This window comes from Chlorocebus sabaeus, chromosome 21 (assembly GCF_047675955.1).
Source record: "Chlorocebus sabaeus isolate Y175 chromosome 21, mChlSab1.0.hap1, whole genome shotgun sequence".
Lineage (NCBI taxonomy): Eukaryota > Metazoa > Chordata > Mammalia > Primates > Cercopithecidae > Chlorocebus > Chlorocebus sabaeus.
This window is the reverse complement of record NC_132924.1, coordinates 55829363-55854169: the sequence shown is the minus strand read 5'-3', so window position 1 is coordinate 55854169 and position 24807 is coordinate 55829363. Positions and strand designations below refer to the sequence as shown.

Genomic DNA, 24807 nt, shown 5'->3' with positions numbered 1-24807 from the left:
GATTGGATTTGCACATCCTCCCAACCCTCGGCGACCCCACCCCAGCCTAGAATCCTTTTGTGACCAAACTCATAATTCAATTGAGTCTTATTCCAGAGCAGAACAACATGAAAGAGAACAAACATTTAGGAGAAAAAGGTTTACAGACCAGGAGGCAGAATAAGGTTCAACTTTTTTAAGGATCCTTTTGTAGGCCCTGGGAACTAATAAGGTTTTCAACTCATTGACACAGAAAGAAAACTTGTAAAATGAACTAAGAAAAAACAAAGTAGGCATAGTTTCCAATGAGGTTTAGTAAAGGCACCAAAGTGCAATCTGTTTATCCTAGGAGTGACAAGGTGGGTTTTTCTGAAGATTTCCCTGAGCACAGTGGTTAAGTCATCTGGGTGACAGGCTGATGTGGTCTGAGCTGTCTCCCTGGAGCACAGGACTTGGGTGTAGTGGCAGAGTTGGAGATCAAAAAGAAATGTTACCAAAATTGTAACAGGTGAAGCCACAGTTAAGTACAGTTACTGAAGTTCTCCCATCCTACTAATTTGAAAGCCATAAAAGGCATTTCAGATTTCACAAGAAGGAGCTTAGGTGAGTATATTAGGACCCTGGTCAAAAAGCCAGGCTGCAATCACCTGCAGTTTTGTTGATTAATTTACCTAGATGGAGTAGGCCTTATCTGATGTAGGTAATCTTCAGCAAGGGGACCTCAGGTTTTATGAGACTATTGCTGGAGACTGATTGTGTGTTGACTTAAGACAGTTGTTCCTTAAGCTGTTCTTTTTCAATTTAGCCTGTTTCCTCTTTCCATATTGCTATTCATATATTTGGGGTTTGATATGAAAGGATTCCGGCTATTCAGTGCCTTGTATGCCTCTTGAAAAAGTAGATTCCTATGACTAGGGAATTTTAAAGGTGAAGGAAGCTGCACCATAAAATTTCCTTCTTCAAATAAAGTAGATCTGAAATGTTGGCCTAGATATGCTCCCATCCCAGATTTCTCGATTCACGTTTAATTTTCAGAAGTCCTTTGACTTTTAGTTACTATACTAACAATCATGTGATGATCGTTGACCACAGTTTGACTAGGCAACATACAAAATAGGGAATGAAGGAGCTGTAATCCTTAATCCCTGCAAGATTATGGGGATATATTTATGTCTGGAGAAAAATGCTTCATGTATAATCTATGGCATGTGCAATATATGCATAGATATACTGAAGGCATTTAGTTATAAATGTGTAGGCTTTAATCTCTTCAGTCATTTGCTCCCTGTGCCTGTATAGAGATACCAGCTTTTGGGTATCTCTACGCATGTACAGGAAGCAAACGACTATGTGAAAATAGTCATTTTACATAGACTAAATGTAAAAACACAAGACTTTCAGAGGAGGTGCATTCAATTGAATGGCTTTGATTTGAAAGGGCTCCTTCTAAAAATCCTTCTTTAGGCTTCAGACCTGGTCATCTCATTCAGTTTTGTCTTATTTATACTGTTGTTTTAAACACCTAGGCTAGCATGCAATTCTAGGATTACAATAACTTTCGGTATTCAGGCAAGATACCTAGTAGGTTGGAGGAAGAGGGAGTGTAAGAGGCTAGAAAGAGGTGGAAGGAGGCGGGGACTTGGCTTGTAGGCATTGGCGGTGGTTGTTTTTTGTTTTAAACTTTTCTAATATTGCTTCCAAACCCCCGAGTGATGCTAGAGGCACTGGTTTGATGTTTATGGGCCTAATGATTGCTGCATTTCTTGCAGGTGAAGATATGGTTTCAGAACAAACGCTCTAAGTTTAAGAAACTGCTGAAGCAGGGCAGTAATCCTCATGAGAGCGACCCCCTCCAAGGCTCTGCGGCCCTGTCGCCGCGCTCGCCAGCGCTGCCTCCAGTCTGGGACGTTTCTGCCTCGGCCAAGGGTGTCAGTATGCCCCCCAACAGCTACATGCCTGGCTATTCTCACTGGTACTCCTCTCCACACCAGGACACGATGCAGAGACCACAGATGATGTGAGTTGTCCAAGGGAACACCCTAGGGAAACGTCTGAACAAGGAAAAGAGGATCCGGGACCTGCTTGTATCTGCGAAAAGGAGCCGAAGGAGCAGGCTTAGGAGAGCTCATAAATGTGGCGAGAAGCCGACTAGGCTTCTCTCCCTCTCTCTTTCTCTCCCTCTCCTTTCTTTTCACTGCTTCTTCCTTTCCTCCATTCCTCCTTTCTTTCCTTTTCCTTTCTACCTTTCTTTTCTTTTTCCCTTTCCACTTTTTTTTCTCATTTACCTTCTCTCTTGAGCAATGTCAGTAATTAATCTTGCATCTCAGAGAGAGAGAAAGAGTGTGTGTGAGAGAGAAACTGGTTTCTATGCCAGCACTCCTGAAACCCTTTACTGTAAGGATATTTTCTCTTACCCCTTGGGATCCAGGCTCTGAGCCTCTTCTTCTCTTTGGGAGTATCCATCAAAATGACTTTTTTTTTTAAACAGATTTTCCCCCAACCAGAAGAATCTGCACAAACATGGCAGCGTTTTTACTTGTTTAATGAGTTTAAGACATTACATGATGAAAGAGAAGCATTTTGGACTCCTGCATTTTTATTTACCATTCCCAGACTGACAAGAAAAAGAAAAATCCTCACATAACAGCCCTTCTCTAAAGAAAAAGGAAAAAGTGGCTGTAAGATTAGAACATTGCTACAAAGGGAATGCTGCATGTTTTATCAAAATGCAATGACCAGGAATGATGGTTGATTAAAAAAACAAAACAAAAACCACTCTTTCCCCACTCCACCCCCCAGAACCCTGAACTGGAATCAGGAAAGACAGAGGAAATAATCAAAATTGCCATTCTATTGCTTTGACACCTTTACTAGGTGAATTGGTGGCATTCACAAAGCTAATAGGGACATTTATATCAAGAAACATTTCTGTATATATTGTTGAATTTTAGTTGTACATATACTTTGTATGTTTTTGTCTTCTTTCATATATGGAGTAAAAGCCACAAAACGCTAAGAGTGTCTTGTATATTTCTCTCTCTGTGTGTCTGTGTCCCTCTCTTTCCTCCCTCCTCCCTCACTTCCCTTCCCCCCATTATATTTTCTATCACCCTTAAAAAAATTCCTATTTCCTAATATGGGAAGTTTTATATATATATATATATATATATATATATATATATATATATATGTGTGTGTGTGTGTGTGTGTGTGTGTGTGTATGTGTGTGTGTGTGTATATATATATATATGAACATCAAGTGCCTGCAAAGATGTCAGTTTGCACTACTAGCCTTTGTCTTAGGTACTTTAACATTAACCATGGATGTTCTCTCAGCTTTCTTTACATATTATGTTTTTATTGTAATTTCTACACATTTATCTACTTTTAAACATTAGAATTACCTATCCTCAAGTTAACTTCTGGACATCACAGTAGTTTCTAGTGCTGAAACTGAGTATTCTCCTTTCTCTTTTCCCAGCCAAAATAATACAGCCATATTTGTCTTTGGATATAATTTTTAAAAACATAGAAAAGAAAAAAGTGAGAGTAGAGTGCACAATTATGCCTACTTAATGTTTAAAACCCATTGCCAGCTAGCTAGGTAGGAAAATGCACTATCCTGGATGAAATACATCCTACCGATCTTGGGGAAAGCACAGAAATAATGAAATGAAACGTCCTTCCGTCATACAAGCAGGAAGCCCCATACTGCGAGAATTAATGGCTACAGACCTGGGCATCCTTCAAATTATGAACCTTGAAACCACTGAGCCATTTATCAGAAGTCAATAGAGATACTCAGAGTGCTCCATATAATGACAGCGACATACAGTCGTGCAAAAGGACAGTCACTATAATTAGACACAAAGCAAAGACTACTTACCAATATACCCGTTCCTTTTTTTGTTGAGCAACTTCCACGCTCAGTCAGTCTTCAGAATGGTTTAAAACCGATCAGTCTTGTCATTTTCTAGCATTCGCATTGTTACATTAGGAAAAATGTTTTCTTTTCTTTTTTCCCCCTTCCTACTGTGAAACTTTGGGTTCGTAGCTCCCCAGGATCAATTCTGAACAAAGCCTCCAGCTGCAGTGCCATCCAATTTGAAGCAGACATTGGGGACAATTTAAGGTTTTTATCCACAAGAAGGTTTTTTTCCATTCTCTTAAATGCAGCCATAATTAGAGTAATTTTTCATGTAGCCCGCTGATTACAGCGTTTTTACCGTCAAAGATAATTACCTGTAATTTTCTTCCACTTTTAATACTAAAAAGCCATCTTTATTTAGATTCAGGAACAGGAAAGGCGAAACAAAAGAGGGAAATTATTCTGTTATTCATACACAAATTGCAGAGACGTAGGACCTAAAATTGAAAATTAACCAAAATTATAATGCTGAAAAGAATGGAAGAGGCTGCAGAAGTACAGCTGGTAGTGGGGCTTTGCTGAATTATTCAAATTACGTTAGGGAGAAAGCTACCATACATCGAAACCAACACTAATTTTTCTTTAAAAAAATTTCACCAGATACATGCCAAACCACTGTGAGTGCATAACATTCTGAAACTCGGCAAATGCATGTTGACATATTCGAGGTGTTGTCATGATGCATTTGTATCGATCTGTTTATCTCTTAACAGGAGTTTAATTAAGCAAGAAATTCTGCCAAGTAGTTCCCCCAGACTGCCCTTGGAACTGGGCTTTCTCTGGATCCTCTGAACCTCAAGGGTTAATATGTTCACTCTTTAGAATGTATTGACCCTATGGTAAGCGGATTCCCGAGGGAGGGATTGGTAGGAGGGGCGTGGGCGAAAGGCATCGCCCAGTGGTGGTGCCTACTACGCCTCCCCACGTTCGAACTTCTCCAGAGGTTGCAGAGTTCGAGTTGTGGAGCCTAATTCTGACCGTATTTCCTATTTAAAAAGAGAGAAAGTGGGGGAGAGAGAGAACAATAGCTGGGGGTGGGCTAGAGGAGGGAGGGAATGAAGGGAACGATTTCTCTTTGGCACCAATAAACATCTCATTATCTTTTGACACAACTTAGTCAAAAGGTTTCTGCCGCCGGAGAAAGGCCTTTTTGCACTGGGATGGAAAGCCAAAGATTTATCAGGCACTTAACATCTCTAGTTGCTTACAACGTCTACAGGGTCAGGAAACAGCGTCATCTATAGATAGAACAGCACGGCTTCTTGCTGGAGTCTTCCTTGGTGCGTTCCTAAATTTGGGTTTTCGAGCTCCCCAGCTCGGTTCTGCGTCTCAGCCAATCATGCCCCTCCAACCCCAAGGTCGCAGCGTTTGTGCTCGCCGTAACTCCGAGACCCGCATAGCCTCCTCCCACCCCCACCGCCCCGACACACCAGCTTGAGGCAAAGACCCTGAAAAGCAGCTTCGAAGGGGTTCAGAGACCAGTTATTTCGGAAACCTTCCCCCAAGGGGAGGAAAGATTTCGAAGGGGCTACACCATCCAGAGATTCATCAGACTACACCTGCCTTTGCAAATGTCCGCATACCTGTGGTTCTAAAGGAGCCCCATCGCGAGCTCCGTTTGATATCTTGTCGCCTCAAAATCTAAAATCACGGCCACATGTAAAGCCCTCTCTGGATTCACCTAGGATTAGCTGTGAATAATAATTCTCAAATAGATTTTAGCTTGGAATCTCCAGTCGAGTCTTTCCACACCTTATAGAAACATGGTACTTTTCGCAGGCTCCAGTCACAAGCTGCACCAAATACATCAACAACATAGAAAACAAGAAAGACAAATCGAATACTTAAGGATCCCATTCTCATTCGCATCCTTTCACTCAACAGAACAACAGCCCTTTTTACTGTTAAAGGGGATAAAGGGTCAGCATAGAGAAATCTATAAAGCAAAGTTGTAGCCCATGATAAATTACAACGGCAACATGTATCTTGGAAACGGTGAGAAGAGAAATAAGAACTGTTCCTTGAAGTATGCAAGAAATAAAAACTTACCATTAGTGAATATCTCTTAAGCAATGATCAGGGTCTAGAAATCTATACTGAACCGAAGCACAGGAGAATATTTTTCTGAGTCTCAGGGCAGAAGCTCTTTCTCTATATTCTTGGTTGAGTGAGCACATCCAGGTGTGAAATTGTTTGCACACCCCAGCACCTCTTATATTGCCAGCAAAATTAGCTGTTATTACTGTCACTGTTTAGTGATGGTTAGCGTGGTACAAAAAAAAAAAAAAAAAAAAAAAAAAAACTGCTGTAATCAAGACCTGGCGCATCTTTGCAAATTACAGATAATTGTAAACGTCCAGATTATGATAATAGCATCCTAATCCAGCCTGCAATATAATTATTACAGAGTGTTACATCTGAAACTGTCCAGTAGGGCTAATTCAGCCATTATTTAGACCCTATTTTTGCACTGCAAATGGGTTGCTGAGTTGAAAATGTACGATTGTAATTTCACAGGGCACTCAATGAGTAATGGTATAGGAAGAGGAAAATACAAAAGTGAAATGTGAACAGTAGCGATCAAATCAAACCCTGAAGGACAAAAGACTGTTTGATTCATATGGAAAAAGAAGAGCAAGAATTAAGAAAATAGCAAATCAGTGGTCTGAAGCATTTCATGTCCAAATCTTCAATAGTGCAGGGCTGATGTGTTTGCAAGGGCAGCTGCATCTGCTGCTTTCTGGAGTCTAAAATAATTTTTCTTTTTCTTTTTTTTTCCCAACCCCCTGTCTTTTATTCCCCCTTCTCTCTCCAGAAACATTTTCCTGTTTTAAAAAGGTGTCCCTCCCCCAAAGCAAAGAACATTTGTCAGTTTCACCATTGTTTCCACAAAATCACCTCAGAGTGTGCCTGTCACTTGTTTATGAACATTTTCTTAAATGAAATTGCTGTCTCTCTTGTTATCCAAGTAAAATGCCCTTGGGCACTTGTGTTTCTGCCCTCTGTCTTCATTCTCTTTCAGCGTGAACTAAGTCATAGAATCCTAGATGATATTAGCAGAAAACATATTAAATGCTGCTAATTAAATATAGCCAGCTGGGAAGCTGTCTTCTCCAGTAGGCTTGGCTGGCTATTGGTTTTAATCCTATCATTAACTTTTATTAATTAACACCCCTCCACCATATAAACCAGTCCAGCTGCTTCCTTTGCTACCTGTCACCAATGTGCTTAAATGAGCAAGGTCAATCTTATTAAAATATAGGAGGACCAAAGAAGGAGGGAGTTAGAGCAAGAGACGGAGAGTTAGAGCAAGAGAGGCTGGAGAGAGGCTGGGGGACTATGCTGGTCCCAGAGTCAAAGAGCTCTAGGGGTTCAAGCTGTTGCTTCCCGGAGGATGAACCCTGCCCTAGTGGAGGGTTCTGGAGTCTAGTTCTGGTTCCTGGTAGGGACCTCCTAGTCAAAGATACCTAAAGCCCGTTTATCCCCAGGAGCTCAATTTTCCCACCATGAATACAGAGAATTTCCTAGGCATGTTTTCTAGCCTCCAGGCCAATGTGCGTTGACTCTCCCTCCTCCCACCACTTCACAGACCCAGGAGCTGCCCAACCAGGGCCACCCTGCAGGGTGGCAAGCAGGCTTCCTAGCTCTTGTGAATTTAAGGGCAATAATGAAATGTCCCCTGTTTAGTGACCCCTGTTTATAGATGAAAGTTGAGTCCATATCCTGCTCTTCCTCCGCCCCTCTTCCCTGACCTTGCAAATGGCAAGTGGCAGAAATAGTCCTGGATGACAATAAGCTTCCATTGGCAGGTTTCTGTCTTCTCAGTTAGTGAGAGAGAGAGAGAGAGAAAAAAAGCTTTTAAAATATATCATAGCTTGGAAACTGTTTACTGCCCTTTACCCTCACGCACTTCTTAAAAAAAAAAAAAAAAAACAAAAAAAAAAAAAAAAAAAAAAAAAACGCTAGACTGCATGGTGAAGATTCCACAGAGAATCCTTACCGAAACTAGGAGAGAGGGAGGGTATGTGTGTAGAATGATGTTATGAAGCCATTTTTTTTCGTTCCTGTGGTGAAAGGTCGTAATGTGTGGTATTTCACAGTTTTATATAAATCTTGGTTTAGGATGTGGAACAGACTCAATAATACATGTGCTTTTGGCAAAGAGACTCCTTCGGATCCCATAAATCAGAAGTAAATAAGAAATCCAAGTGAACAAAAGAGCAGGAACATTTAATTGATGCAAAACAGGACTCTCATCTGCTTTAAAGAGAGGTTCGTGTAAATTCCCTTAGTTCCTATCTTCACGGTAAGAGCCCGACATATAAAACAGGTTATTACATTACAGCCGGCAGCCTTGGATGATTGAAAGGAAAGGCTCCCCACCCCCAACACACACACACACACACACACACACACACACACACACACGCAATAGATACAATGTATACTTTCTGCCCTGAGGAATCGAAAGCCTGTCAGATGCAACAGAAAACGCCGAGGGTGGGGGGAAAGAGACAGGGCTGCGTAGAAAATATTTAACCAATCCCACATGTGCCACCGCTATTTGGGCTATTTTTAAGGCCCAGAGTTCGCTGCGACTGGGCTGAGGTTGAAAAAAACCAAGCACTGTGTGCAAAGACCGCGGGCAACCTGGGAACGCAAGCCGAGGCCGAGAGCAAGCTGCAGCGCCCCCTCCCCAAGCTCCGGAGCGGCGGGAGCCTCTACTGGCTACTGTGGGAGGGGGTGCTTAAGGGTGGAGGAGCTGGGTGACCGCAGGCGGATCCGCCGGCGTGGCGAGCTTCCCAGAGGTGCCCGAGGGCGTCTGCCCTCTGGGTGTGCCTCCAGGGAGGGCTAGAGAGCTCTAGGTTGGCAAGATCCCAGTGACCAGTGGGAGGCGCGCGATCCAAGGGGTTGCAGGGATGGGGCGGAAAGGAGGGGTGGTTGGGTAGCCTAAAGGTCCCTCTCCCAGAATACAAGGAAGCGCTAAGAAGGAGGATGTGGGGACAGTGTTCCTGCAGGCATCCCGGGCTCTTCGGGCTGGAGAGCTCAGGAGACTGAGCGGTGTCAAGGCTGGAGTGAGCTATAGGGCGCGCTGGGAGGAGGTGAGCGCAGCCTGGCTTTGGCGCGCTGTGGGTGACTCCCTGGACTGCGCGGCCAGGACGCCGCGAGCGGTGGGGCGTCCGGTGGGATCAAAGGAACCAGAGGAGGCCAGCCGACGCGTCTGGGATTGTGGGATAAGGGGCGGGAGAGACGGGATTGACATGGGCGGGGAGATCCTGGCCTGGCCTGTGTCACCGGAGGGGGTTGTGTGCGTTTGTGTCTTTGTGCGGATCAATGCGCACCGGCCCGAGGCCGAACCCTGGGTGGATCCGAGTGTGAGTGGACAGGCTCCCGGGTGGGTGCTCCGACGGGAGGGAGAGAGAGCAAGTGAGATCAAGGGCAGCGAGGTCTGCGGGTTTCTCTGTGTGTGTGTCTCAGGCCCTGTGGCTCAGCACTGGAGCCGCCTGGCACCCACAGGAATGCGGCTTCTCTCGGATCCCCAGGCCGCCCCTTGTCCCACAAGGAGGTGGCCGCCAGGAAAAAGGGGGGAAAAAGGGCAGAAATCCGCCTAGCCCAACCCGAGTCTCAAACAAAGGCCAACTTATCTGATCTCTTACAGGAGGGCTCAGGAGGCGGTCTGGGCACCGAGGAATCGCGCTGGCCCTGACCGCATGCCCCAGTCTTTCTGGGGTTTGTGAGGAGCTCTGAAGATGAGGGTGAGGTGTTGGAAGTAAGGGGTGGGGAGTGTGAAGACGCCCACTGAAAAAAGCATTAATCTTGGAAAGGACTTGATTTCGTTTTGGGAGAACTAGACTGAGAGCTAGGCAAGTGGAAACCGGAAGGGGCAGACAGAGGGGTCACCCAGTGCGATGTCAAGAGTGGGGCCGGCCGGTCCGGGAATATGCTGGGGAGTGGAGCACGTTTATATTCGACGTAGGAAAAACAATGGAGAGGAAGAGAAGGTGGAAGGGAGGACAAGGGAGAGAAACATCACATAGATATTTTTAGACTTTGCTGAAGATCTGTTATTTTTACATCCTTGGGCGCAGGACTGCAGGGAGTTAAATTCCCCTGAGAGAATCCCCATGGTGCCAGGGAAAGCCCGCTGCAGACTGGTTTACCAGAATATTTTTGTCCACAGCTCCCAGACCAAGCTAAAAAATAAAAACCGCACGAGAGAAGAGGCCTTTGCGAGTGGAAGAAGTGAGGTTAGCACAAGGGAAGGAATCTTGAAACCAAGTCTGTGTCTGCGCGGCGTTGGGCTGGGCCACCTAGCAGTGAGGCTTTAGTGATCTTAACTACAAGCAGCCTCAAAGCTAGGGTGGAGGAGTGGTCATTTAAAAAGAGCTTCCCTCTGCCTCTAGAAGAATCAAACCCTCCCTTCCCTCAGCTCGGCCGCGCCCGGTGAATGGGGATGAGGAAGGGATCCTCCTTCTTTTCCACCAGTAATGGGGCTGGGGAGATGATAGGGACAGCTGGAAAACTATCTGCTCTCTTTGTGTGCATAAAGGAAAACAGTATGTTCCAAGCACATTCTTGCCACTCTTAGGCAGCCAGTAGGTGAGAAATATTGGAGGTGTGCAGTGGGTGCGCCCCCACCCCCAACCTTCCCAAACACGCACCCCTTGGCAGGGAGAGGCGTCCGCGCAGGGGAAAGCCAGGCGCTGGCACACCGCGAGCGCGGGTTTCTCCCAGTCGGAGTCGCCAGAAATAAAGCGCTAGCTCTCGGTGTAATGGAAACTCCCGAAATCCTTGCAAGCAAAGAAAGAAAAGTAGGAAGTGGATATCTTCATCTCTTCCCCAATCCCCCTATTCTCTGTGAGCGCAGAAAACAAAATGGGACACCCTTTGGCTCCCCCCCCCACCCCCGCCGCAAACCTTCCTATTGCCACCTCTTCCCCGCACCCAATGCTCCTTCCGAGAAAGAACGGCTGGAGTGGATTGGGGAGACGGAAATATTGAGTCGCGGTCGCTCTGGAGTTGGGGGTGCGGGAGGAGGAGGGGTCCACAGGCCAGGCTGCCGGGCGTAGTGCTACCTCGGAGCCAGGCTGCGGGGTATGTCTGAAGAGTGGCCAAAATATTGATTCCTCCAAGAAGCAAGCTGTTCCACACTGGCGGGCCTGGTAACTCTTCTAGAAAAAAAATAAAGGAGAAGAGAAAGAAAAAAATAAAGGAGATGGAAGGGAGGTAGGGAGAGAAGAGGAGGAGGAGGCAGGCAGAGAGAGAGAAACATGCAGGTAAGGTAAATTCCCCTCAGGGCACATAGCGTGCCTTTTCAGGTTTAGTCTCCCAACCCTGGAAGAGCCTTCTCAGAAATCCTCAGCGACAGGATATAATTTTTATGCTCTAATCTACCCCCACTTTAAGAAGGTTCTTTTGTCACATTTATTGCTGCTGACTTCCTAGCTGTAAAATATTTCACATGCATCTTGTAATTTCCAACGCAACATTTTCCTTCATATCCTAAGGAGAGGCAGGCCCACTGAAGGACAGTCAGACAGAAAGAGACCTACAATTCAGGCCCGGGTCTTTAGGTGCAGTGCGTAGTTCTGGTCATACTGTTGATATCTACATGCAGGAGTGCAAGAAGAAGGAAGGGACACAGGGCACAGCTGCAGCAACTCCTTTCTCTCTGTCCCAAAGAAGGCTTCCCAAAGGAGAAATCCTCATAAACAGATTCCATTTTGCATCATTTAGAGCCTGTTTTGCCACTGTTTTATGTAAAAGCAAAGCAGAGGAAGCTCCTTCCTGAAAAAAGGAAGGAGGGAAGGGAAATATTAAGAATATTATCTCACACAAAATGAAATCAACACCGTGTCACAATGCTTTCCATTCCTTCCTTTCCCCAACCTTGAAGTTCCCTTTTCACCGTATCTACAATGTTTTCATCTCTCAAAAAGAGCTGATACATTTATAATCATACTCCAAAGAGTCCAAGGTTTTATCATTTGCCATGCTCCAAACATTTTAGATTTTTTAAAAATGTAATAAGTGTGAGGATTTTTCTTTTCGTTTTCTCATCTCTGGAAACTCCCTTTGAAGGGTAATTTGTCTAATTGCTCTGGCACTACACAGAGGCTGATGATGGGTGGGGGCGCTTCTCCAAGGTAATTGCTTTGAGCTTAGAATTCAGAAGGGTTATTGAGGGATTTCTGTTGCCTTCTAACTCACATACAGGGTGAGAGGGATGTATTTTTATTTCAGCATAACCTTCTACCTGAAACAATTTGGAGTTAATTTTATCTAAAGGTTTTTTGTGTGTGTGTGGCTAAGCAAAAACACACACACATACACACAAAGTATAGTATTGAACATATACACATATACAGTCTGCATGCATGCAGCCCCGACTTTTCTTTTTTGCCTTGTTGGATCTCTGCGGAGCTTGTCCTTCTTTAGTTACCTTCAATAAAACTTCACTAGCCAGTTATCAGAGGGGCAGAATCAAGTATTTTTCAGAAACAATCCGCTTTTCATGGTCGAAATAATTTTATTTATCCAGAATATACAGTTTAATTCCTCTATCTACACTTATTTACATGGCTAAAATGACATTGAAAAAAGTCTTTTGAAAAGTTGAGGTCATAGATTTCAAGGCACCATTGAAAGTGTCCACAGTTGCGCAAAAAAAAAAGTCCTCTGTAAAAAAAGGGGGGGTCCTTTGAAACGCAATAACTTACATGCAAAAAAAAAAAAAAAGCTTTACACATGAATCTTTTTGTTTCAGTTTTCTGAACTTCCCCATATGAATTCCTTTCTTTATGATTTTCTAGAAGAGCAAAACACAGTAGTCCCAAAAAAGAGAGTAAGAGAGAGCAGCCCATCTAATAGAGTGTCCCGGAGGCCAGCGCCAGCGGGTGCTGTAAGGAGCCCGGTGGCGGCAGGTGGGAACTGATTGAGCTGGCTGCACTTGTGTACCAGGATGCAGAGTTCTCCAGGTAGCTGGACGCTGGGGACTGGTTGGAGGTCGGAGGGTGGGCATGAGGGTGGTGGCTGAGCGAGCGGGACGAGCCCTGGGGCTCCCACACCGCTGGAGACTGCGGCGAGTTACACGCCATTGGGTCGCTGGAGCTGGGACTGTGCTCCGGGGGCATCTCCCCGTTTTTCATGATCTTCTTGATCTTGGATCTTTTGTTCTGAAACCAGATTTTCACCTGAGTTGGGGAACAAAGGCACACGTTACCGGGACACTCAGAGGTCGCCCGCGCCTTCCCCGGGGCGACGACTGGAGGCATCTTCGGGCCCCTGGGCGGCCCAGCCCTGCCTGGCGTCTCCCCGCCGCTTGCGGCCTATGGCCAAGAAGCTATGCCTGAGGCAAACCATGGAGCTCTGGCCACAGAGGGCGCCCTGGCCGGCTCGGTGCGCCCCGGCCCAGTGAGACCACGACCCCAAGGCTTGTCTTTTGTTTGGGCTGGGGGTGGGTGGCGCGAGCGCGGCGGGTGTGCGCCCGAGTGTCCGCGGCGGCGGCGTGACTCGTGTAAGCCTGCGCAAGACGCGCGGAACGCGGCGAAGGTCTCCAAAACAATCGCGGGAGCCCGGCGGGGAAGGGGCGTAGGGCGGGGTACGCGCGCCTGTGGTGAGGAAAAGGAGCGAGTTCCCAACCTCCCGTCCTACTCCCTTCACTCCCTCTGCAGCTCAGAGAGGCCAGAATCTGACTGCAGCTCTTGGTGGCGACTCGAACGTTCTTTATGCTTCCGTAGGCCCCAGCTAGGTTGGAGGAGTAAAGGGAATGGGAAAATCCAGGAAGACTTCCCCCCGTACAATAGCGCCCCCCACCTCGCGACCCTCAGACGGCCGTGGCCTGAAGCTCCCATAGGCTCAGGGCACGACCCTTCAGTTTCTCCGCTCCAGGCGACGTTCTCAGCCTTTTCTTAGCCTGAGACCACCGCGAGGACACCAAGCCCTGCTCACCCCGAGGAGGCACTACATTGTTAAGAAAACCAGATAGCTTCTCAAGGTTGCAAAGCCGCTCTAAAAATAACCCTCCGCTTGCTTTCAACCCCAGAAATTGACCCCCGAGCTCCGGAGGCCCGATGCGGGGTGGGGGCGGCGGCCGCGGTTAAGTGGGAGGTATCTCCAGACCGCTGATGAATCCCATCTCCACCGTCTCAAGGCCTGGCTCGCGGAGGGAAAAGCATAGGGCCTGGTGTCTTTGTGTCTGTTAGTTTCTCACGGGTACTGTTGAAACCGCTCCAGTCTCATCGAGACTGAACCGCGCGACCCAACCAGACCTGCAGTGCATGGCAGCGGCGTATTTACCTGTGTTTGTGTCAATCCCAGCGAGGCGGCCAGCTCGGCGCGTTCTGGCAAGGCGAGGTACTGAGTCTTCTGAAACCTTCTCTGTAACGCGGCCAGCTGAAAGCTGGAATAAATAGTCCTGGGTTTACGAACTTTCTTTGGTTTGCCATTCACCATTCTCACCTCGGGCTCGGCCACTTCTTTCTCTAAATAATCAAAACAGACTCAGTTAAAGCTTATCACCAGACAATGCCCTTTTTGCGGAAGGGCCTCAAATAGAGTCCTAGAGTTTCTTACCACGCAGTCTTCACTCTTTGCCCGTATCACCATCACCTTTGCTTTTCAAGACCGCGATAAATATGCTCCTCCCCCAAATATGGAAAAGCGCGGTAGCCTCTGATTAATTCCTACTCTGTTCATTCAGATAGTTTGTGTACAGCGTTTCCTACAACACAGCTTTCTCCTTGGCATCTGGGATTCAGCTCTTGCGGTGGTTCCTCCTTCTCCCGGACTTGTTTTTACGCCCACCCTATGCTCCCCCGCGTTTCCGAGACAAAAACACCAGCCCCTCCCGGGGCTTCAAGGAGGCAGCCCTGGGCCGTGACCCCGCTTCTGTCGGCGTCTGTTCGGGCGCCCGCAGAAGCCAGACGCTTGGGCAGGGAAGACGCTAACTGAGGTCTCCAAAGTTCAAAGACCCACAAGCAAACTATGCTCCTTCACTTCAGCAGCAAGCGGTCGGAGCCGCAGCAGACAGAGGGCCGATTATGCAGCCCCCATAATCTCACTGCAGATCTGCGAGGGCACAGATGTGTCTGGTTTCTTTTACAAATAGACTTAATATGTTCTTGGTAAAAACACACACACACACACACACACAACTTCCACTTATGCACGAAATACAGAAAGAGTGAAAGAAACGAAGACGCCTCAACCCGGGGCTCTCTTTTAAAGTTCAGCAAGAGTCACACATTGAGAAGGAACCGGTGGGGTGTTTTCGTAGGAAAGGGGCGGCAGGTCAGGACGAGATTCTCACTGTCAAGAGTATGGGTTTGGGCGGGAGAGGGAGGGATTGCCAAACTCGTGTTGTACAAACGTGCCCTGGGGCTACAACTCCCCTTCCTCAAAAGTACCACCCCTCTGGAACTGGCGGAGAACCTCTCCAGGGTGTGTGTGTGTGCGCGCGCGTGTGTGTCAAGTTCCAGGGAGAAATGTGGAGAATGAGGGCTGTGGTCTCAATTCTGCCAGAGTAGGGGATGCTAATATTAGCAGGATTATTAATGTGTTGGTGGGAAGAGATCAAACCTTACCAGTGAACCCTCTCCGCCGAGCCTCATGCCTCTCTCTTACCGCCCAAGCTCACTAACCCTCTTAAACTTTCTAAGTTTCAAAGTGGACGAAAAAGGAGGAGGGAAAGACACATTTTGGGCGCCTATGGAGAGAGAAAAAAAACTGTCCTACAACGTGACCCCTCAGCAACCCTCCTCCACCTTTAAATGGCTTTTTGTTTTTGGAAATGCCTGGATAAACCGCAAAGCTCTCGGCGCGCTCTTCTCTGGCTGGCTACAACTCCTTAACCCCCCACCCCCACCCAGCGTGCTCAGGGCACCCGCACCGTGCTAGCTTGTGGCGGCTCTCAAACTAATCCTGACTGAGTCTTTGAGGCAGCCTTCTACTCCCACTCGCACCAACCCAGCACGCTTACCAAAATTCCCAACAACTAACCTCCTCTTTATTACGCAAACGCCAGGGGCTGCTTGATTCTTTCTTCTCTCCACCCCATCCCCTTTCCAGCCTAGCCGGCTTCCTGGCCGGGCAAGCTGGGAATTCAGCGACTTAAGGGCAGGAGGGGAGAGACACTAGTTCGAACCTCCGCAGGGCTCTCCTGCTAAGAATCCCTAAAATGCTGGCCGGAGAAACTCTCTTTGTCGGAGGGTCTGAGTCCTACTCCCTTCTGCCGGGTGCGCCCCCACTGCAGTGAACCGCTGTGATCCCCAATCTACCACCCCATCTCGCGCCCCCAGCGTCCTAGTCCCCTTGTATCTGCCCAGCCTGCCCCCTGTCCATGTACCTGGCTGGTTGGTGGCGCTTGGGACGCGGTTGTAGGCGCCGCCGTACTGGTGGTAGGAGCTGGCGTAGCTATAGTCGGCATAAGCTTTGGCTGGGTAGCTCCCGGCGGAGCCGTTCACGCCGTGATACTGATACTGGTAGGGGTTGAGCGCTTTGCCATAGGAAGCCGAGGTAGGAGAGCAGTAGCCGTGCGGGGCTCCCCCCGTAGGACTGTAGTAGTCAGAATCGGTAGCTGACGACTCGGGCAAAGTTGGCGATTCCTGAGAAGGATGGTGCATAGCTGCGGACGTCTGGAACGGAGCTTGGAAGTCGCCGGATCGGATGCTGGGGACCCTTCTGTCAAACACTCCTGTCATCGCTCACGGGCGGCGGCAGCGGCTGTCCTTGCTGTTGTGGCGGCGGCGGCTGCCCGAGTTGGCTGTGGGGCTGCTCTAGTCTAAGCAGACATGGCTGTGGGAGCGAGGGAGGAGGAGGAAGAGGAGGAGGAGAGAAGGAGGAGGCGGCGGCCGCGGCGAGGAGGAGGCTGGGAGTCTTGGAGTCTCTGTCTCCGGCCGGCTGACTGCTGGCTGAGGCGCAGCACTGCCTTGGTTAAATCCTTAATTGCGCGCTTACGCACAGCGGGGTGGATCTGGTTCTATTGGCCAGGGCCTCGGGAGCAGCAGTAACACCCTAACTCGTCCAACTAGTTTTAGCACAACAAAGCATTGCTTAAAAAGGGAGTGGGGGGTACAGAGGGGGTGTGTGTGTTTGTGTGTGTGCGCGCCCGCGCCCTTGTGTGTGTTTTTGCTTGTTGTGGAGTGGGGAGGGGTCTCAGTCAATCTGTTTTTAGTAAATTCCAAAGACATCGCAGAAGCCCCAGCACAAGGCTCTGTGATGTCTGGGGACAATGTGTTCCAATCAGAAGCCTCAAAAGTGCACATGTTTTGGGAATGAGGTGGGCGACCATCTTTCCTTGCTCCCCACTACCCCGCCCCCGTGGGCTGCACCAAAGGCGAGTGTAGAATTAAATACTGATACTGAAATAGGGAGTCAAGGTGCAGGGAGTGGGGGGTGGGGGGGGAATGTAGAATGGAGGCAAGAAAGAAGGGAAACAGCATTTTTTTTTTTTTTTTTTTTTTTATAGAGGCGTGTTCGCAAGCAAGTTGTAACTTACATGTTTTGAAAATTTGCTCTTTGGGGAAAGAGGCAACTTCCTTTGCAGGAGATGAGTGTGTCCCGGACGCGGGCTGGATAGGAATGCCCAAGAATGCACAATGTCCATTAAGTCGGTGAATGGCAGAGAGAGTTCCTGCAGCCCAAAGTCCTTAACATGATTTTAAAAAATTACTGTCTTAAAGAAATATAACTTAAGGAAGCCCAAATCCTCGTTGCTGGTTTGTAAGAAGAGCCAAACAGCTCCACTTCTGTTTAATATTTTCATCTATTTTCAAGCCATTGGAATAAAGAGTCTTTAACTATGTTCAGTGGCCAAAAACTCCTGCAAAGGTGAATGGATCCATGTATAACCTGCCATGCCTCCAGGAAAGAATGGGAAAGTCTCAGAAGTGGGGAAGGAGACAAGGATCAAAGCCTTTGCAAAGTCAGATGATGCTCATTGATTTCCCCCTCCTGGCTCCATGGATGTGGCACTCGAGGCCCAGTCTCTCCATTCCCCAGACCCGGATTTCTGTACCCTCTCCCCTTTATTTCCTGCTGCAAAGACATCCTACTTAGCTCCTATGCAAGGGAGAAAAGGATTCAAGAATCATTCAGTTGGTACAGGAGGTCTAAACTCTGCTCTTCAGGAAGGTGCTATCCTTGTTCTAGTCGTGATCCAGCTGGGAGTTTAGAAATTCAACATAAAAGTCTCTCCCAATCCCCGTTGTTACTCCCCTCAAATAGGCAACTCCGGGGAGTGGATCCTGATTTGGGGCCTTCCTATATCTTCCTTTACGGGGTCCAAGACCGGCAACCTGGGAGTTCCACTGGATATCTAGGGTTATCTGGCCTCCCCGCCGTTTTCCCTCCTACCGAAGAAGAAAGCGTCTGTGTTAGTTGTGTCTAGTATTAGTTTAGCCTTACTTGGGGTGTGGAGCCACTCGGCCCAAAACAGGCCGACAGGTAGAGGTAGGGTGTCTGGAACTCGGAGCAAGATACAGCCCCGCTCAGGAACTCCAAAGCAGAGCTGCCGCGCGTGCACCAGCTCCCTGCCTTTGCGGTCTAGACTGCACACACACAAAAAACGCAGCTATTGTCGCAGTTCCTTTTGGGGGAAACTTCAGTGCCGGGAGACTGGCGCCCAGCAGCATTCTCTTTCTCCCCCTGGCCCGAGTCACGAGCTTTTGGGCCTGGGCTGCCCTGGGCTTCTCTGAGGTGGCCTTTAGAGTAAACAGAACCGCAACTGCCAGTCAGCAGTGACTCGGCGCTGTCGATTACCGACAGGCTGTTAACCGTCCGGACGTCGGCTGTGAGGAGCTAAAGAACAGCAGGGAAACATGGGGCTGCGGTCCTGGGCTCTGCTCTGCAGAAGTTATCGGTGCCCATCGAGTCATCTGACACACACCCTGCCATTTAATTACAGGAATCGCTTCCCCAGATCAATGCCAAGGACAGTTCAAAGCATCTCCCGGCAAAGACAAGTGGGCAGGGAGCCAGGCCTCCCTTCCTCTGGTCCCCTATCTTTGACACTTTTGGTTACATAGAGATTTGAGTTACCACATGGTTATACTGAACAGGGTGTTCCTAGCAATGCCCTTACACCTTGCTGAGATGGCAGATTCTAACCAGGATGGGATTGGAAGCTGCAGAATTGGGGCAAAATTTAGAAGTTCGGGATCCGATTGAAAATAATGTTACAATATCAAATTAGTTCTAGACCTTGCTAAATTTCACCCCCCCTCCCAAAACCCCCCGGTCAAAATGGACATTCTTTCCCATATTTCATAAAAGACAAAAAGGAGTGGGGCGAGAGGGAAGAATTTAACTTCTTTGTTTCGGTTCCTAAAGCGTTAGAAAGTTGGCTCTCACGCAGACTTGAGCCATTCCGCTTCTGGGTGAGACCAAATCTGGATGTGTCTCTACAGGTCCAGAGCCTCAACTTTCTTGATTTTGTTCCTCTTTTCTAGGTTGACCCCACTCCCCACTCCACCCCTTCCTTAAAGGCAGCCTGGAGGGAGAGGAAGCACTAAGTTAAAAGCAGCGGAGGGTCTGTTCACAATACAGTTTTATTTAACTTCACAATATAGACATTGTAGTTCTGTGCACTACCGGCTCCTCTGCGGGCCTGTCTGCGGCTTCGGACCCACGCTCAGGACATACACCGGCCGGTATCCCGGCTCTCGGAGTAGCAAACTTTTGCTGGTGGTGTGAGGTAGTTCTCACACTAGGGCCTCCAGCTTTGTCCTAAGGCCAGCGGGCTGGACGCTATTGCCTCTCAAAATCCACCGACAAATCCAGCCGTGGTGAAACAACCCCACGGCATCAAACTCTTCCAGCGGTGCGCTTCCCGCTGAGACACGCAGGAAGAATGTAAGTAATTTTATCTTTTAGTAGCCGAAATCTGCAAAGGGAGGGAAGGGGAAGTAGCGGGGGAACCCTAAGGTAAGTGCAAGTCTTTACCACGAGCGCCACCCAGTGTCCTCGAGCAACATTGCGCAAATGGCAAACGCCAAGCTCGGTCACCGCCGGACACCAACCGGTTCTTCGTGTTAGAGTTCACTCCCAGGTGGCTTTCTTTCTCTGTACTTCCAATACATCTTTCTCTCAATTCCCATCCCCTTTCCTTTCCTTCTTGCACATTCATACTTTTCCTTCCTCCTCCCACCGGCTCACCTTTTTCTGGGTCACCTTTTTTTTGGTGCCCCCTGCCCCATCCCTCAATTCTTGGGTGTAAGGCGCTCCTTCAATGTCCCCACCTGGGGTGACTGGAAGACATCAAGGATGACTCTCCTTTCCTAGCCTTTTTTTTTTTTTTTTTGACAGAGTCTTGCTTTGTCGCTCAGGCTGGAGTGCAGTGGTGTGATCATGGCTCACTGCAACCTCTGCCTCCCGGGTTCAAGCGATTCTCGTGCCTCAGCTTCCTGAGTAGCTAGGATTACAGGCACCCGCCACCACGCCCGCCTAATTTTTGTACTTTTAGTAGAGGCAGGGTTTCACCACGTTGGCCAGGCTGGTCTCGAACTCCTGACCTCAAGTGATCCACACAACTTGGCCTCCCAGAGGGCTAGGATTACAGACTGAGCCACCGCCCCCGGCTGCCTTTCCTAGACATTTGTGAAGAAGCAGGCCCTCCTTTAGTTAGATGAGGTGCTTGGGAAGCTTTCAGTCGTTCACTACTATGGGCTGAAAAGAGTGCCACTGAGTTTGCAGGGAGAGAGCCATGGAAGGGGGTGGGGTAGCAGAAAATTTTAATAACAGCATTTACTCAACTTTCTCCATGTAGCCTATCTGGAAATCTATTTACTCATAGAAGTGCCAACAGTGGAACATCTTTTCTTTTGGGCTTGAAACTGAGAAAGTTCAGTGCAGTTGAAAATATTTAATTTACGAAGTTAAGATATTTTTAATATGGAAACTTTCATTTATATAAAACATTGTACACATCAATTGGATGTGCATAATTCAAGTAAATAAAGGACCCCTCAATATGATGCTAGCATTGTATAGGCACACTTGATATAAAAAGCACTTTTTGCCTTTATCAGTAGAATACTTACTCTTTAAAAGTCCAGTTTTGGGGGTGAGGTTTATTTTTCTTTTTATTTGCACTGCTTTATCCATTATCTTTCTTTATCTGTCCAGTGAAAAATGCTCTCAGAGCAATTCACTCTTATCATGATCCATTTAGAGTACTTTTCATCCCAGAACTCTCAAACACAACAAAACTGGTTAAGTCATACATTTTGTAGAGGTAGACCTGAGTAATCATTTTATTACAATGGAGCTGCAGTTATCTTTGAGCTGGGGCACTAAGGTCATTTAATAACTTAAGGTAACAGCTCTGAAATATTCAGTTTGATATTTCTATAGGAAAAGCACATTTCTTTGAACTAGGGTGAGATGAAAAGATAGGAGTTATGATTGCAAAAGTAGCAAAGGCTTTCAAAAATATCACAAGTTGTCGGTCATTGGTTTTGGCAATGCAACTGAATGGCCTTTGTCTCCCAATAGAGGGCTAGGCACACTGACTTGGATCTAGCATTCAGAGGTGGTTCATCTGAGTTAGGAAAACCAATTAATTCCCCATGTAGGGTGAAAGTTCTTCCCGTGCTTTTATGAGGCTGAACTAACTAAGCCCAAGCTAAAATGTTTGGGAGCCCATATAAATCAACAGTGAGCTTATCTAGGGAGGGAGAAGAGGGAAAGTGGGTGTGAAGGGTAACAGGATAAATAGAAAAAAGGTTTCCTCCCATGCTGAAATTAATTATAATATTCCCTTGCCCTCAAGAAAAATGTGTTTGGAGTTAAAGAGCATCCCCAACAAAGTAAATCTCAAAGGATTCACTAGTAGGCAATTATATAAATATTCTGAATAAATTAAAAATCCCCAGAGGGAAAAACTATTTTCCACTTAATTCCAACCTAATAAGATTTTTGGTTTATTTCCAAATGATAGGGCAGATCATAGACTTCTACACGTTTTGTTTTTATAATTAAGACATTAAAATATGTTTATTCATTTAACTTAAACATAACTAGCTAGGAAAAGGCCTTAAGTATCCACTCAAATCTATTCTCTATGAGACGAATTTAATATACCACAGCTGAAAACACTTCAAGTTCATCTAAATAGGAAGTAAATGGGATTATATTATTATATGGCTTTGCAAACTGAAATTGAGGCATATTCTTCATCCCAAATTCGGATTTCATCTTCTTGAAAGGAAGGTTTGGCTGTGGTACTATTTACAAAACCTTTAGTCTTCTTAAAGATATATAAATATTCTAAATTCTAAAAATACCCCCTGTGGAGTTAAAAGAAAAGTAATTGACAGACAGGAATTCAGAGCAATGATCCAGCTCTGGCAAGGAAATGGCAAGAGTGAAGCTTCAGTCATCTTTAATAACATCCTAATTCCAAGATCTATTTATAATTTTAAAGTTCATTGATCATAAGCCACTGTATTTTATGATCTGACAGCATTGCATGCAGAGATGCAGAAAACCAATTCTGAAGGCAAAGCCATGCAGATTATTCAAACACTGTGAGCTGCGTAAAACTTGGCCCACAACGTATATGCACAGGGGCCGATAGTATAATTTTATAAGCATTTTTACCATCTGCCCTAATTATATCATTTTTATAGATTAAAACAAACAGTAAGAAAATACAAAACCTTTTTCTACAGCTGTGTTTACTACCTTTACCTTTTATAAAGAAAAAACAGTCTTAAACAGGCAACCCCAGCCTGAGATAAGAGGTTTCCCTGCTGTGTTACACAGCACAATCAGTCGAAGCTGCAGTGCCCACCTGGACTTGCATCCCTCTGTGCTCCTGCAGAAGAAAATTAAGGCAACAGAAAGGAAAAGTCAATAGCTTTCCAAGTGAAGTGTAGCTGACAGCAATGGAGTCACTTTTAAAAACTGTGGGGAGAAAAGATACATTACTTGGCAGCGAGAAGCTTAGTAATATTCAATGTATATAGCCCATGGGCAGTTACGGAAAATTTTACTTTTTCAACATTAAGTCTTCAGTTTTATTTTATTTTACTGTTTCAACATAGCAGGCTCTTGGATGGTACATGTAGCAAAGTATAATAAACATATACCTTAGTATAATTTATTGCTGCATCCTGATTTATAATTTTGGGCATATAACTGCACGTGTCCAATGGTTTGTGTGCATTCCCCCAATTGATGCATGCGTTTCAGTTGGTTTCTTAGTGAATCAAGGAACACTGTAGTTGTTGCTACAACTTTTCCATAGACCTCATTTTGTAGGCAACCTACGATGTGTCTGCATGCACCACTATTAGTGCATACAGGTTTAGGGATGTCCGGAATTTTTCTTGAAAGTTCCAGGAGGCCGGGCGCGGTGGCTCAAGCCTGTAATCCCAGCACTTTGGGAGGCCGAGACGGGTGGATCACGAGGTCAGGAGATTGAGACCAGCCTGGCTAACACGGTGAAACCCCGTCTCTACTAAAAAATACAAAAAACTAGCCGGGCGAGGTGGCGGGCACCTCTAGTCCCAGCTACTCGGGAGGCTGAGGCAGGAGAATGGCGTGAACCTGGGAGGCGGAGCTTGCAGTGAGCTGAGATCCGGCCACTGCACTCCAGCCTGGGCAACAGAGCGAGACTCCGTCTCAAAAAAAAAAAAAAAAAAAAAAAAAGTTCCAGGAATCCTTGGACTTAGAGAGGGAAAAGATACTTCTGATGACACTCGGGACGTTAGCAAGCCACAGAGTATATACCAGCATTGCATTAAATAATTTATTAGAATAAAAAAAGCAAAGTTGGAAATCAACAAATCAGATAAACAAAAGATATAGGCAAGAAAAACTGTATTCATACATGAAAAAATTCAGAATGTTCCATTATTCCCTACAGTTCTCTGTTGTCTTGTTATTTGAGTCTCTAGCTGCTTCATGGGTACACTGTTACAGCTTTTTTACACATGCCATTCAAGAGATTCAGACACATTTAGGGTTATGTTATAGAGTAACTGTGCTAGGTTGTTAGCAGTTAACCTGCATAGGAAACTTGGAGAGGATAGGAAGAATGTTTTAGCATCAGGATAAATAGATGAACCAAAGAGGATATCATATTTGCTACAGTGATAATACTTTTAATGGAATTATTCCCGAAGCCTGTTAGTTTAGCACAAAAATAGGGGGGAAAGTATCTAATAATTAAAATTGCCTGGTAATTTTTCCTAATTTATAAAAATGATGGAAGAGATTAGAAGAGAAATAGACCAAAGAACAGAAAGCAAAAGGATAGAAATAGATCTACTTTGTACTCTCTGAATTAAAATAATCACTGGGGGACACTCAGGAAAAAGTACTTGTCCACCCGAGGACTGTCTTTTAGGGAACACTTCTCAGAGAACTTGGAATGAAAGTCACTTCTTTGTGACTCCCTTTTACTAGGGTCGTTAAAATTCAACGTGGCCTTAAATATCACAGTTTAGGAAAAATGTTCTGTAAATGTTTTGAGTACCTTATTGGACTCCATTCCTCTTCAGAGTCTTATGGAGAGTATTTGGCATGTCTTGCAAATTTTATAGACCTTTAAATGTTTTTTTCCCAAAGGGATTTCACATATAATTCACTTATACTTTCACAGTGCCTTGAGAAGCAGCTATGTCTGCCTGTTTTGGGTGGTCCTCAACTTTTATATATTTGCCTTTCATTTAACTTAACTTGCTCATATTCCATATTGGCATTCCTACCTCACCCTTTATTGGTGGGTTTGAGTGGTGATGTGGTGGCACTGCCTGCCAGCTACTGCTGTTGGGAGTAAAGTGCCTGCCTGGCCTTTGAACAGTGCCAAGTTTGTATTGCCTCTGTCTCACACTATGCCTAGGAATATCTGGGCATGGAATTCCTGGCTCAGTGGAGGGCTGCCATCTCCCCAT

The 24807-nt window shown here is 46.3% G+C and overlaps 2 protein-coding genes across 2 annotated transcripts in view; one reads left to right on the top strand and one right to left on the bottom strand.

The window, feature by feature from the left end:
• Positions 1 to 2993, top strand: part of DLX6 (distal-less homeobox 6) — a 5484-nt gene extending 2491 nt beyond the window's left edge. Inside the window, exon 3 of the mRNA XM_007982095.3 lies at positions 1749 to 2993. Coding sequence (XP_007980286.1) covers positions 1749 to 2000 — 252 coding nt within the window. The 3' untranslated portion in view covers positions 2001 to 2993. The remainder of the gene's footprint in view (positions 1 to 1748) is intronic.
• Positions 2994 to 12316: 9323 nt separating this feature from the next.
• On the bottom strand, positions 12317 to 16824 carry DLX5 (distal-less homeobox 5). The gene is made up of 3 exons (XM_007982093.3): positions 16254 to 16824; positions 14207 to 14391; positions 12317 to 13101 (listed from the first exon to the last, which is right to left on the bottom strand). The coding sequence occupies exons 1-3, from the start codon at positions 16606 to 16608 to the stop codon at positions 12772 to 12774; spliced, it is 870 nt and encodes a 289-aa protein (XP_007980284.1). The 5' UTR covers positions 16609 to 16824; the 3' UTR covers positions 12317 to 12771.
• Between the last annotated feature and the right edge of the window lie 7983 nt (positions 16825 to 24807).